Source organism: Rhodamnia argentea, chromosome 4 (assembly GCF_020921035.1).
Source record: "Rhodamnia argentea isolate NSW1041297 chromosome 4, ASM2092103v1, whole genome shotgun sequence".
Lineage (NCBI taxonomy): Eukaryota > Viridiplantae > Streptophyta > Magnoliopsida > Myrtales > Myrtaceae > Rhodamnia > Rhodamnia argentea.
This window is the reverse complement of record NC_063153.1, coordinates 19,348,977-19,362,842: the sequence shown is the minus strand read 5'-3', so window position 1 is coordinate 19,362,842 and position 13,866 is coordinate 19,348,977. Positions and strand designations below refer to the sequence as shown.

The 13,866-nt window shown below is 44.6% G+C and overlaps 1 protein-coding gene across 1 annotated transcript; it reads right to left on the bottom strand.

Annotated features, from left to right (window-relative positions):
• Positions 1 to 399: 399 nt before the first annotated feature.
• Positions 400 to 4,237, bottom strand: LOC115752628. The gene is made up of 4 exons (XM_048278074.1): positions 2,772 to 4,237; positions 1,312 to 1,369; positions 1,112 to 1,193; positions 400 to 919 (listed from the first exon to the last, which is right to left on the bottom strand). The coding sequence occupies exons 1-4, from the start codon at positions 3,259 to 3,261 to the stop codon at positions 809 to 811; spliced, it is 741 nt and encodes a 246-aa protein (XP_048134031.1). The 5' UTR covers positions 3,262 to 4,237; the 3' UTR covers positions 400 to 808.
• Positions 4,238 to 13,866: the final 9,629 nt, after the last annotated feature.

Sequence of the window (13,866 nt, the reverse complement as noted above, 5' to 3'; positions counted from 1 at the left end):
AGTTCCCGAACAGAGGCCGCATTTGACAACTAGAGAAAGTTTCTATTCTCGGAACAAAAATTCGTTTGATAATAACATAAAATTTCTACGATTGCGATGGATGGTGCCCAGCGGAATGCAATCGGCAAATGACAACCAGCGGCCGACGACAGGGACGAGAGAGAGATCGCACGCGCAAGAGAGGGAGTGAACGGCGAGAAGAATTCGTATTAAAAAGTAGAAAATTCTAGGTTAAAAAATTATCCAAAGAATAGAAAAATGAAATTATTTTACCCAATAAATTTCTGTTCCAAACGTGTTCTCGAGAACTAAAAAAAAAAAAAAACAGACAAAAAGAACGGTTGTCCTTCGTGCCCTTAGTGTGTCCTCATGCTCACTCCTCTAATTCGAAGAGAGGGCGAGAGAGATCAGGCTGTAGAGAATGGTTTGTCTTATCTAGATCAATCGGATTTAGGAGGGATGAGGACCACAAGTCAACTACTTTCACCTAATCAATTGTGATGGGAAGTTCACTAAAACTCCACTAGAAGACACTAGAATGATTGTCCAATAGAAGACACAATGCCTGTGGTCCCAGATAGTATGAGCAGCATGGACCAACCGGGACATATGTCTATTGATGATAAAAACTAATCCCACTCGCAAAAGGGGACAATTAGGAGAAACGTTAACAGCTTGCAAGAGAATCAAATTGGCACCTAATTGAGCACCATTGACTTCAGAGGCACAATCGCGTTTTAAGTAATTAACCCTTGAAATTTCTCCAGCTCAATCCATGAAGGCAGTCTGTGAAATAGAAATGAAATCGCTAATTTACCTTAGTTATTTGACGCGCGTTTTCAAAGATAGCACGCAATTTTAATTCTGATAGAAGGGAGCTCGCAGCACTTCCTGGTGTTACTGTCTTCTTCTCGTTCACCTTTGAAACAACGAGCGAGTCAAAGTCAGCAAAGACTTCTCTGCAAGAAGAAACACATCATACGACAATATAGAGAGAATGGTGAAGTAATAAGCAAAGACTATGGATATGAGGATCAAGACATTGACAGTTCTAAAATCATTTTGCTAATTGAGGGAGAAATTACCGATTGGATTTAGCTTAGAAAAGCACCTGAAAGTGTCTTTTGCTCAGAATGGCAGGCCATGTAAGTTCAGAAAGGGTGCTAGAGAGGACAAGAAGCTCAAACAATTTCCTGCACGTGGACAACAATATAATGTGAATCAGCTGTCAACAGAATCTTATGGTAAGTGTCTAACGTCATGCCAAACCAACCGAGCAGATGTACACTCAACATTTGCCAGTTCACATACCTATCATCATGCACCGGAACTCCCCATTCTTCGTCATGGAAAGCAGCATAGCAAGGCTCTGTCGGAGAATTGAAAATCAATTAGCATCTCACACCCTATGCCTAGGCAAAACTCCATAACTACAGTGGATCTATTAACATTAGGGAGCTTCCCACAAAAAAGGAAAGGATGGAGGACTAAAGGCACGGAAAATTTAACACACTGTGAATTGAAATGAACTATCTAGTCACCCAACAAGAAAAGAAGTCCATTAAGGATTGTGTAAACCAAATGCATAGTCAAGTCTCACTTTGATATCTCCATACACAGTCAAGAGACACAAGTGAAAACATAGATGTATTCCATTCCACCCCTCCAGAGAACATTTTGAATTTGTCCTACCTTTGCAGTCTAGCACAACCAAGAGAACGAGTATTGGCTAAAGTCAAAATAACAAAAGATGATAATGCCTGAGGATTGCAGGCCATCAGAGATTACCATAGTTAAATACCCATTCAGTCAGAGAAAACCATCGCGCTAAAGGCTAACTCAGATTTATGACGTTTCTTTGATGCATATTGCAATGGAAAATACGAGGTGTAACATCATACTAGACGCTCATAAAATATAAAACCTCCACTTAGCAACCGGGTGAAAGAAACTTTCTCATAGTTCCTAAAACTTTTGATCTAGTTAAAAATGGCTGCATTAGCCTCCCCCATTAACCTTTGCTACCACATCTCACAACCTCACAAACACTCTTTTTTTTCCAAAAAATATAATCCTCAGCTAGTGCTACAATGGTTGGTAATACAGGAAACAGGGAATGATCCGTTCTGATGTATATGGCACAGAAAGCAAATATCAATTGCTTAACAAAGCTGCTTAATGACAAGCCCAATATATCATCACTTACAAAAGATACTTTGTGTAGTAGCTCACCGGAATTAAATTCATGATTAACCCAATCTCAAGTGAAGAAGATAACGCTCACTTGCATTTTAGGATAGTTGTAGGCAGACGCATGGGTCTATTGATGATCATCTTGCAATGATAAGCTATTATTTGGCTGATATCTAATTAACAGCTTCTTAAGCATGGGAGCAATTTATTCCTTGATATAGGCTAGTTCTAATATAGAGAGACACTGGCAATTGAACGAGATTAATAACAAACAGAACTATGTACAGTGATTTTTCAGAGGTGCATACGTTTCAGAACAATCATTAACTGTTTCTTAAGGTTCTATGTCTAATGAAGGACCATGAGGATTCAGTACCGACGGACCTTGTGACATTGTATTGCCTATTGGATAGATGACATTTCTCAGTGAAATTCATTTGCGAGGTTTTCTCTAACCCATTAATTCATCACCAATATACAAACATAGATTAGCAAGAGCTACAATGCTTTTTGCAAAGACAAGCACCTAAGAGTTATATGCAATTCCAGAACTACCAAAGAACTGAGAATGCATGCACCTGTATTTGGCGTCACCCAAGCGCAAGTCTTTTTTACCTGTGGACCTACTGATGGCAGAGAATCCAAACTGCCATCAGAAAAGACACTCCTCGGCTTCGAGGAAACAGGCTTTCTTTGATACCCAACACTACTTGATCGAATGAGTCTTCCAGTAGATGCCCGACTAAGAAATGACTCCGTAGAGGCATCAGATGAGCAAGACAAATTCAAGGACGAGTTAGAATGCAAGAGCTGCTCGTGCCGCCTAAGTACAGAGGAACCATTAGCAGGATGCAACTGGGGAGAGGATGAAGTAACTGTTGCAAATTGAGAAGCCTTCTTTCCCTCGGCCGTTCTATACTCATCAGGTGACTTATCCTTCTTTCTCAATGGCTTCAAACTGGGTTTGCAGGCACTCAGAGAACTCGCCTTGTTGCCAGTTGGACCTAGTACAGGTCTCGTCTCAGAATCAGCCACATTCATCGACCTCGCTCTGGGTGCTCCAGACATAGATACAAGCCAAACTTCCTCAAAACTCGTTATTCCGCTTGTTCCCAAAATAACCGATATTCCCAGTTATCTGAGCTGGTGGGGTTAGCTCACATTCATAAAGAGCACAGCAAACCCACCAACATTATCCAATAAAACCCCCATCGTGCTTATGCTTATGACTTGACAAATCAGCTCGCAGACCATGAACATGGATGATAACTCGGCTTTTGCTCCTGCGGCAACATCTAATTACCAGAACTTTACGCTAAACTCAGATCTCCGTCTCTAAGCCTCCAGAAATCCACAAAATCGTACTAACCCACTTTGAAGAACGCACATTAACAGTCATCAATTCATATAAAAGCTCCAAATCAGCTCAAAATACTCAAGACGAGATACTACAAACCTTCAGGAGATCTCAAAGCGGGGAAGCATTTCTACTGAAGCGAGGGAATTGACAGCACTCGCCACATCAGCTAGCAAGTTTCATGGTTTCGCGGAGAAACATTAGAAATGGAACCGCAAGGAGCCTTGAAACGCAGAGATTCCTTTGTGCATTGCGAGGAGAGAGAACAGAGAGAAGCTCAGCACAAAAAAAGGGGGAGAAAAGGAGGATGGTATTGAAACTATGCCGTCTCACTTTCAGTGACTGACTACCACTGCGACCACATGGATAATTAAAGCTGACAACTTTCTCTGCAATCTTCCCCGCTTTCTTCTTCTTCTTCTTTCAAAATGGGAATTTTTCCTGGGAAAATCCCAGAAGAAATTGGAAAGCTTCGAATGATAAGGAGATGGGTATGGATCCACGGGATTTGCAAACCAAACCCAATTGCGTGCAGAGAGAGAGAGAGAGAGAGAGAGTGTTTGGGAAGAAGACTAGGCTCAAGCTAGTTTGGATTTCATGTAGCTGAAGTGACGGGGAGAGACGGTGGCGCCGCTGCTTTACCGGCTATTGCCGGTCGGTATCCGGTTGGACTGACAATGCCTTTTTTTTTTTTCCTTATCTTGCAGCTTGCTCATCCAGAATTGTTATTGCTGGAGAAAAATTAGCAGATATTGGCTAAAGTTTTAATTTTCTTTCGTGGGGAATGTAAAGGTTGGTTTGCTGTAGTTCGGTAATTGGTAGTTGGAAAAGGACCTATCAAAAATTTCTCAGATTTGTCCAAATTGACATTGGAGAGCATGATGCTGTGTAATGATTGCATTGGGTCGTATCGTATGTACAGATTGCACATCATGACTATGTGAAGCCGCCCAACTAAGATCGATTCTTATGACAAAGCAAAAAGGCTTTGACACTTGTATATGTACCTGGGGCAAACATTTATGTAGCAAGGGTATTGCTTATTCTTAACAAAATTCTTTTCTTTGGCTCTTGAAAAATTCGTATGATTTTGGGCTACAACTTCTATTTTTTCAAAGAAAAATTCTAAATAATGACTTGAAATGTCGTCATTTTATCAAATAAGAATCTGACGTTAGCCTTATTTTTAAATAAAAGCATGAAGTGCTCAAATCATTTCAATGAAGCCTTGGCCATCGTCGGCCCTCGGGCAAGGACGAAGGTTTCTCTCACCTGCGTCGGGTGAGAGCCTTTCTCATTGCCTTCCACGGTAAAACCGTAGAGGTCAAATTGGCCCTCCTCGAATGGATGTTCGGCCTTAAGATTGGGATTGGAGATTGCAACTCGGGGGCTAGGTCTCTCTTGCTCAGCATCCCATACATTTCTTGATCCCTTATCGATTCATGTGGAGATGGATCAAGAATTGAGAAATGGGTTGACATGAGAGAGAGAGAGAGAGAGAGAGAGAGAGAGAGAGAGAGATGGGTTGTTTTGATTTGGAGAGAGCGAAGGAGAATCAAACCCACGTGTCCGAAACCATAAAACGGCGTCGCGGGATTGGTGAGGATAGGGTTAAAGAAATGGGTGTGTCCTTGGAAATGGAAGCCACAAAGGGGATGGAGAGTCATGAGAGGTGACGGTGTGTCGTCAGAATCCTCCGCCCGAATTGGAGCAAGCGATCGTGTATTGTCGGAATCCTCCACCTAAATTGGAGCGAGAGCCCGAGAGTCTCAGATGTTGAACCCCGAGAATGATCACTCAACTCGGGAGCTTGTAGCTCGTTACACCATGACTCCTTCAACAAACAAACCAGCCTCTTGGAAGATTTGCGGTCCTAAATACATGATCCCGCCTAGACAAGGGCCACCCTCGCTCTTGCTTGGGCTGACGAGGGGCTGCCCGATGCTAGGTTGGCCCTTGCCTAAGGCCGGCGATGGCTAAGGCAAGGGAGAGGAGAGAAAAAAAGAAAAGAAACAATAGAAAATGATAAAATGATAAAATATGTATATGACGAAAATGGCCTTGGCTAGGCCTTTCTTTGAAACGATTTGAGCATTTCGGGCCCTTATTTGAAACAAAATTCACTTACTTTATTTAGAATTTTTCCTTATTTCAAAGATAGGATTATAAATTTTTATTCTCTCGCACAAATGTTGGTGTATGCTGCATTTCCACTCTTTCATCTACTTCTCAAGTAGATCGGCCAATTTTTGACCCCAAAGAAAAAAAAAACAAACAAAAGTAGATTGGCCAATTAACCTCGCTCCATTTGCACTTCGTATGGCTCGATCTCGAGAATTTCTGAATTCGTCGTCGAGTTCCAATTAATTGTAATATATCATATTGAGATTAAGGAATTTGTAAGTAATGAACTCTTTAAGACAATTAACGATAATACATCATATTGAGATCAAGGAATATGTAAATAATCAACTCTTTAGGTCCTCATATTCTACACACCATGAAATGCAATTTGAAATTTCATGTGTTGTCTGTGTCGTGACATAAACAAAAATCCAATTGATCTTGAAGGGCTCTTTGGTTCAAGCAATCTGCAAGCTAAGAAGCACGGATACTTTTCGATGGCCACCCTATTGGGTCGGACGGACGCATATTGGACATTTTGACATTTTTCGACGTGCAATTGACATGTAGTCGGCTCCGGACATGCCAGCGATACGCAAATCCAACATCTCAACGCGTTATTTTTACACGCACGGGGTCAATTTAAAGCAATTTTAATGAATTAGAGATCAAAATGTAAATCTATCAAAAATATTTATACTTAATTCATATACCCAGCCATGCCAAATTAATGTACCTAGATAGCCCCAAAAAAATATAATCATGAATCCATAATAGAAGAAAAAGAAACTCGCCGCTGATATTTTTATATTTATATTGTAATTTATCATGCATGTATAAATATATATTTAATGTATAATGTCTTCCAATATGTTGAAATTCTTTTTTTTTTTTATAGAAATAACAAGTCGACGTATCGCATCGCGTGTCGATCTTGCTTAGCCTGTAAACATCACTGCACCAACCAACCTTACCATAGCCAACATTGCTCATTTCTTTTCGTCCATCCCACTTCAGTCCAACATATGTATATAGGACACTAGAGTTGAGCCCGTGTGATCCACGGAACGTGGCGAGAGATGGTGGATCAAATAATAAATTATGACATTTCTAAAGTATGTATGAAATATGAAGGATAAATAACTAAAAAGACACACTCTTTTATCTTGTTGCGGTCAATATAATTAATAATACTTCAAGACTGAAAAAGAAAGAGAATGTACGCAATCCAATAAGTTAGGGCGCAAGGCCGGCCGGCTTGCAACTAGATGCAATATGACTAATAATATCCGATATATGTTACTGCAAGAGAATTTCAAAATAAAGCAAAGCAAACAATCGAAAAATGGAATTGTTTAGACCACATGAGCACATCGATTTTGCTAATACCATTTTACTCTTGAAACAAGGCAAACAATTAATGATCAAATAATCTTTTTAAGATAAACTTTTATTTAAAGATTCGCGAGTTTTGTATTCGTGTCAATTCAGTCCGTTTTACTAATTTTGGCCAGTCGACGTTTACGTGAACTCCGGCTAGCGTTGATAAGACGTCGGCGTTGACGTAGATAATTTTTATTTTATAAATTTTCTTTTGTTTGCTTTTTTTTTCCCCTTAAATTTTAGGGCCAGCGAGGCTCACAGGCTTCTTGGATTTGGAAAACCAGACCCAATGTCTATGACTCTGTCCAACAAATGATGGGTCTGTACCTTGGGTTCTGTCTATTATGGTCTTCAAGTGTTATCTAGAGCCAATGATCCTTTTCTTTTCCCTAGGAAAAGAGTTTCAACTCACAGCTGTATCTCAGCCACCGCATACCACGGTGCTCAATCCAATTGCAAACCCTCGTTGCCATGAAAATTGAGAAGAATGAAGCCTTTCTTGACTCCAAATGCCAAGAAAAAGATTGCTTGTTGTGCCCTTACAGGTGAAATAATGTCTATACTTGTCCGATAAAAAGACCAAATCGGTTACCTCAGGTGATGGCTCCGAGTCGCACACAAACTTCACGCATGTGGGCCACCGTAATTCTTCCGCAAGTTATCTGCATTTTTTTCCGGTGTGATATCTCATTCGCCATATTAACCTTAGTTTATCATTTCGATACGATAAAACTTCATAGTGCGCGTGGCCTGAATAGTTACTTTTTAAGATATATCAGTTTCTTTGCACGTGACTAGGGACTTCCGAGCTTCATACAAATCAAGAAATTCAAGTTCACATCAAAAGCCCGCAGGAAGAAATAAAGTCCAAAGACTCCAAACACTAAAAGGCGACTCTTTGCATTATTGAGAGAAAGACGTTGCAGGCCTAGTGTCAACATCCAATGAGTCAAACTAAACTAATTATTGCAACTAATGAAGCATAGCCTCCTCCACCTTGCCACATCAATGGACAAGTGTACATTCAACAAAGCTTCTGTTCTGATCCAAAAAAGTAGTCAAGGCTGTAAGATAGTTGTGGTTAGCCTACAAATATGCTAAATCCAACATTCATATATTGGGTTGACAAATTAAAACCATAATAGATTTGTTATCGAGACACACATATTAAGTATCATTGTACATTTTAATTAAATTCAAATTTTAAAATGGAATATGTATAATATGATTTCTCGAGACAAGAATCATATTATATTATATGTGCTGGCAAATGAAATGTGTATAATTAGAGCGTTCATATAATATGTACAATGTGATTCTTTTTTTTTTCCAAAAAAGAATTGTGATTTATTGGGCCGGATGGATGTGAGATGAAAGATGAAAACTTAGAAATTAGAAAAGCTGTTCGAGACAGAATGCATCTTGTTATGTTATGCTATTCATTTTTGCGAATCAATCGTGTGTAATATGCTGTTCTTTATGCCAATTAATCTTCTCAAAGACACAAGATTTTTGTCTTCATTGATTCCTTAATGAAAGGAAAGGCTAAAGCCGCATGAAAAAGCATTGTACCGGCAGGCATGTATCATGGGCCGTTGAATTTTGATCCAAAATCGACCGCGATATACTCACCGGATCAACCGACGGATCGGTTCGTGAGTCAACTCGAATTGGGCCTAAGAGTAGCCAAGCGAACGGAAGATCGACCGGTGGATCGATCCGAGGATGATCCGGGACAACCAGCGGATCGAGCGGAATGGCCGGGGGATCGAGCGGAACGGCCGGGCGATTGACCCGGGGATCGAGCATAATGGCCGAGCAATCGATCTGTGGATCGTGACGAGTGATCGGACGAGCGGTCGATCCGTGTACGATGATGGATTGACCGGCGGCTGACCAGCGATTGACCAGGCGGCCATGCGGGATCGCCAAGCGGGGCTGATGTGGACTGCCCGGGCCTCATAGATCCACGTGACTTCCGGCTATCACCCGAGTGGTTGAAGCTTGCCCCAAAAGTCTTCCGAGTTGGTGGAGTTGGTAGAGGTGGTTGCCGACTTGGATGGTGACTTGGATGTGGCCGCTAACGTGAATAGTGACCCGTTGACATGAACAATGAAACAATGTGGCTATTGAGGGGTTTTGTGATTGACCGATTGACCCGATGAGACTTGTTGTCTCTCTCTCTCTCTCTCTCTCTCTCTCTCTCTCTCTTGTATATATATGGGGGCTGAACCCCTTGTAAATGATACTCTAAAAATTGAGCAATACAAAGTGCTTTCCTTGCATTCTCTCTCTCGCTTATGCGTGAGTTGTGAGTGTGGGTGCGAGTGAGAGCGAGAAGGAGGCCGACTCGGGATTAGATCTTGAGTGCCGCACGGTGTTGGGGAGCGTAAGATAAACCGACCCATGACATTTGATATCAGAGCCATTTGATTCTCGATGAGATGGCGAGGAATCAAGGTGCCGCCGTAACGTCTTAGTCTGAGCAATCGGCGGATGAGCGCGCGGGTCGAACCATCGAGCCAACCCCGGTGCGGGCAAGGTGAGATCGTGGAGCGTCTAGGGAGGTGAAGCGGGATATGGAGGCCCACATGACCAAACTCGAGCAAGCCTTAGAGGAAATTCGAGCCGATAGGAGCGACGTGGAGTCTAGGCTCGAGGGTGAAGCCACGGGTGATTAGGAACTGCGAGTTGAATTACTCGAGCTCAAGGATGATGTGGCCGAGCTTCGAGGCGAGTTGCTCAAGACTCTCGCTACTACCACGGAGGAGAACCGTGGTACCCCGGAAGCCATGATGGAAGCCCCGCGCATGGAGGTGGCCAAGTTGAAGACCAAGGTGGTCGAATTGCAAGCGGATTGTGCGAATGGTGTGGTAACCATGCAAGCTGCTCGGTGGGTAGATGCGCCAAAGCCAAAGGAGTTTAGTGGCTTCCGAGTGGCTAAGGAAGTTGACAACTTCCTCCGGTTCTTGAACTAGTATTTCGATACTCAAAGAGTGCCCAATGTCGCCTTGTGGGTGAGCATGGCGGCCATGTACCCGACCGGTAGTGCTTTACTCTGGTGGCGTACCCGGAGCAACGATGGGGAGGCTGAACCCATCACGACGTGGGAAGCGTTCCAGGCGGAGTTTCGGAAGCAATTCTTCCCGGTTTATGCAGAGGAGGAAGCTCGGGAAGAGTTCCAACGCTTTGAGCAAAAGGCTGGAATCCGAGAGTACGTAAGGAAGTTTTCGGAGTTGAAACTTCAAATACTGTCCCTATCCGAAATTGAGGCATACTACCATTTCATTGGTGGCCTCAAGCCGTGGATGAAGATGGAACTCAAATAGGAAAACGCGACGACACTCGCGACGGCCATGACAACGGCTAAATCCATCCTCGAGTTCAAGTTGAGCTCGACGGATAGGTCGGACTCTAAGTCCAAGGGTGGTAAAGCTATTGATGCGGGAGACCGGGTTAAGCCGTAGCGATCGATGGTGAACAAACCACGGACGACTTACGTGAGGGATTGAGCTGAGTCGTGCCACGTGAAGAACAAGGGAAAGGGAAATGGTCCCATGTGTTTCGGTCCTCAAATGGCCCGGGACTATCCAAACCTAAGTAAGGTGTCGGCCATCAAAACAGTGGACAAAGGAAAGGGCGGTGAGGAACCGTGAGAGGAATCTCGGTTCGGATCACCGAAGATCCTAAGCACTATCAACGTTCAAAGGGCAAACCCGCCCAAGGGGCTCATGTTTGCCGACATCATGACCGGAGGGACCAAGGCGAGTGTGCTTGTTGACACCGGCGCATCCGATTTGTTCGTATCGGAAGATGCGACGAAGAACTCAACTTGCGGGTCGAGAAATGGGCTAGTTGGCTTAAAACCGTGAACTCTGAGGAAGTCCCAACGAGTGGTCTTGTTCGGGAGGTGGACATCCAACTTGGACCATTGCTGTGCAAGGAATCGATCGAGGTGATTTCGATGGATGATTACGACTTTGTCATCGGATTGGGATTCCTAGATAGGATCAAAGCCTTTCCGGTCCCTTGTACCGACTATATTTTTGTCTTGGACCAGCGGGGTCAATGTGTGATCCCGGTTCGACGTGCATCGGGACGGAACCAAAAGACTCTCTCATCGATGCAGGTCTCGAAGGGAGTTTGGAGAGGTGATACTACGTTCTTGGCAACCTTAGTGGAGCAGGAGGGCGATGGCGCCCGGGAACAGGTTCCCGCCAAAATGGATGAGGTGTTGACCCTGTTCGATGATGTGATACCACCGGAGTTGCCTAAGAAATTACCACCGAAGAGGGAGGTGGATCACAAGATCGAGCTCGTTCCGGATGCTCGACCTCCAGCCATGGCGCCCTATTGCATGGCCCCTTCGGAGCTCGAGGAAATGAGGAGACAACTCAAGGAGTTGCTCGATGCCCGTTATATCCGACCGTCAAAAGTCCCATTCGGTGCCCCTGTTCTGTTCCAAAAGAAACATTACGGATCTTTCCGCATGTGCATCGATTATCGGGCCCCGAACAATCTTACTATCAACAGCAAGTACCCCATTCCGCTTATTGCGGACTTGTTCGACCAACTCGATGCTGCGAGATGGTTTACGAAGCTGGATTTACGGTCGGGATATTATCGGGTGCGGATCGCCGAAGGGGACGAGCCGAAGACGTTGTGCGTTACAAGATACGGTTCATACGAGTTTCTAGTCATGCCATTCGGCTTGACCAATGCCCCGACGACCTTTTGTACATTGATGAACAAGGTACTACATCCCTTCGTTGATCAATTTGTGGTCGTGTACCTTGATGATATTGTGATATATAGCCGGACGCTCGAGGAGCACATTGAGCATCTCAAACGGGTGTTTTAAGTCTTGAAGGAAAATGAGCTTTATGTGAAGAGGGAGAAGTGCGTGTTTGCACAACGGGAAGTCCCATTCCTAGGGCACATCGTCGGAGAGGGACAGGTACAGATGGACTTGTCCAAAATCCGGGCTATTGTCTAGTGGGAGCCACCCGCGAAGGTGCCGGAGCCGAGATCTTTTCTCGGGCTGGCCAACTACTATCGCCGATTTGTCTGTAGTTACTCCGAGATTGCCGTGCCACTCATAGACATGTTGAAGAAGAACTGACCATGGGAGTGGACGGACAAATAACAAGCGACGTTCAATCGGTTGAAGCGGGCTATGGTCGAAGAACCTATATTGGTGCTACCCGATTACGCCAAGTCGTATGAGGTAGAGACCAATACCTCTGATTTTGCTATTGGTGGTGTATTGATGCGGGATGGACATTCGGTAGCCTTCGAGTCCCGAAAGTTAGATGACACCGAACGACGATACACGGTCCAAGAAAAGGAGATGACGACCGTAGTGCATTGCTTGCGTACTTGGCATCACTACCTCTTGGGGGATCGCGGTTCGTTGTGAGGATGGACAATGTAACTACGAGCTACTTCCAAACTCAGAAGATGCTAAGTCCGAAGCAAGCACGATGGCAAGACTTCATGGCGGAGTTTGGTTATGTGCTCGAGTACAAACCGGGGAAGGCCAACTCCATGGTATACGCTTTCAGTAGGAAGACCGAGTTGGCGGTGATGAGCTGGCCGGAGTGCCCGTGGACCGAGCGAATTAAGGAGGGGCTACAACATGACCCAACAGCTAGGGCCCTCCTTGGATACGCTTGGGAGGGCAATACCACGAAGATTTTGGTGTGATGATGATTTGCTCTACACCAAAGGACAGTGGTTATATGTACCACTCTATGGGAATTTGAGGCGGAAAGTGTTGTGGGAGTGCCATGATACCCCATGGGCGGGACATCCGGGGATCCACCACACCATGGCACTTGTGGAAGATCGGCATTTCTGGCCACAATTGAGGGATGATGTTGAAGCTTATGTTCGGACTTGCTTGGTGTGCCAGCAAGATAAGCTTGAGCAACGAGCACCGGTCGGGTTATTGGAGCCCCTTCCTATTCCGGAACGCCCGTGGGAAAGTATTTCCATGGACTTTATAGTGGGACTACCCAAAGCCGAAAGGTGCTGCACGATCATGGTGGTGGTTGATCAATTCTCCAAGTATGCGACATTTGTGCCGGCTACGAAGGATTGCCTAGTTGGGGAGGCGGCCGAGCTATTCTTGAAGCACATCGTCAAGTATTGGGGTATACCTCGATTGATCGTGAGTGATCGAGATCCTCGGTTCACGGGGAAATTCGGGACCGAGTTGTTCAAGTTGCTCGACACGGACCTCAAGTTCTCCACGAGTTTGCACCCCCAAATCAACGGCCGGGGTGAGCGGGTCAATGCAATCTTGGAGGTGTACTTGAGGCATTACGTGAATGTGACCCAAAGCAATTGAACCAAGTTGATGGACATGGCCCGGTTCTCCTACAACTTGCAGTGGAGCGAGTCTACTGGCAAGAGTCCTTTTGAGATCGTGATGGGGCAGCAATCGCTCACTCCGAGCACGGTTGCAACAAGCTATCGGGGGAGTAGCCCGGCAGCGTACAAGAGTGCACAAGAATGGCGAGAACGTATGGACTTGGCACGAGCTTGTTTGCATAGGGCGGCCGAGTGGATGAAGAAATGGGCGATCAAGAAGCGCCCACATGTCGAGTACCGGGTTGGTGATCGTGTGCTAGTAAAAATGCATCAAGTCTTGCAGTATAGGGACGTGCACAAGGCCCTGGTTCGTTGGTATGAATGGGTGTTCTTAGTGATCAAGCGGATCGGACCGGTGGCGTACAAGCCGGAGTTACCGGCTAAATTGAAGGTACACCCCGTATTCCATGTGAGCATGTTGATGCTTTTCCATG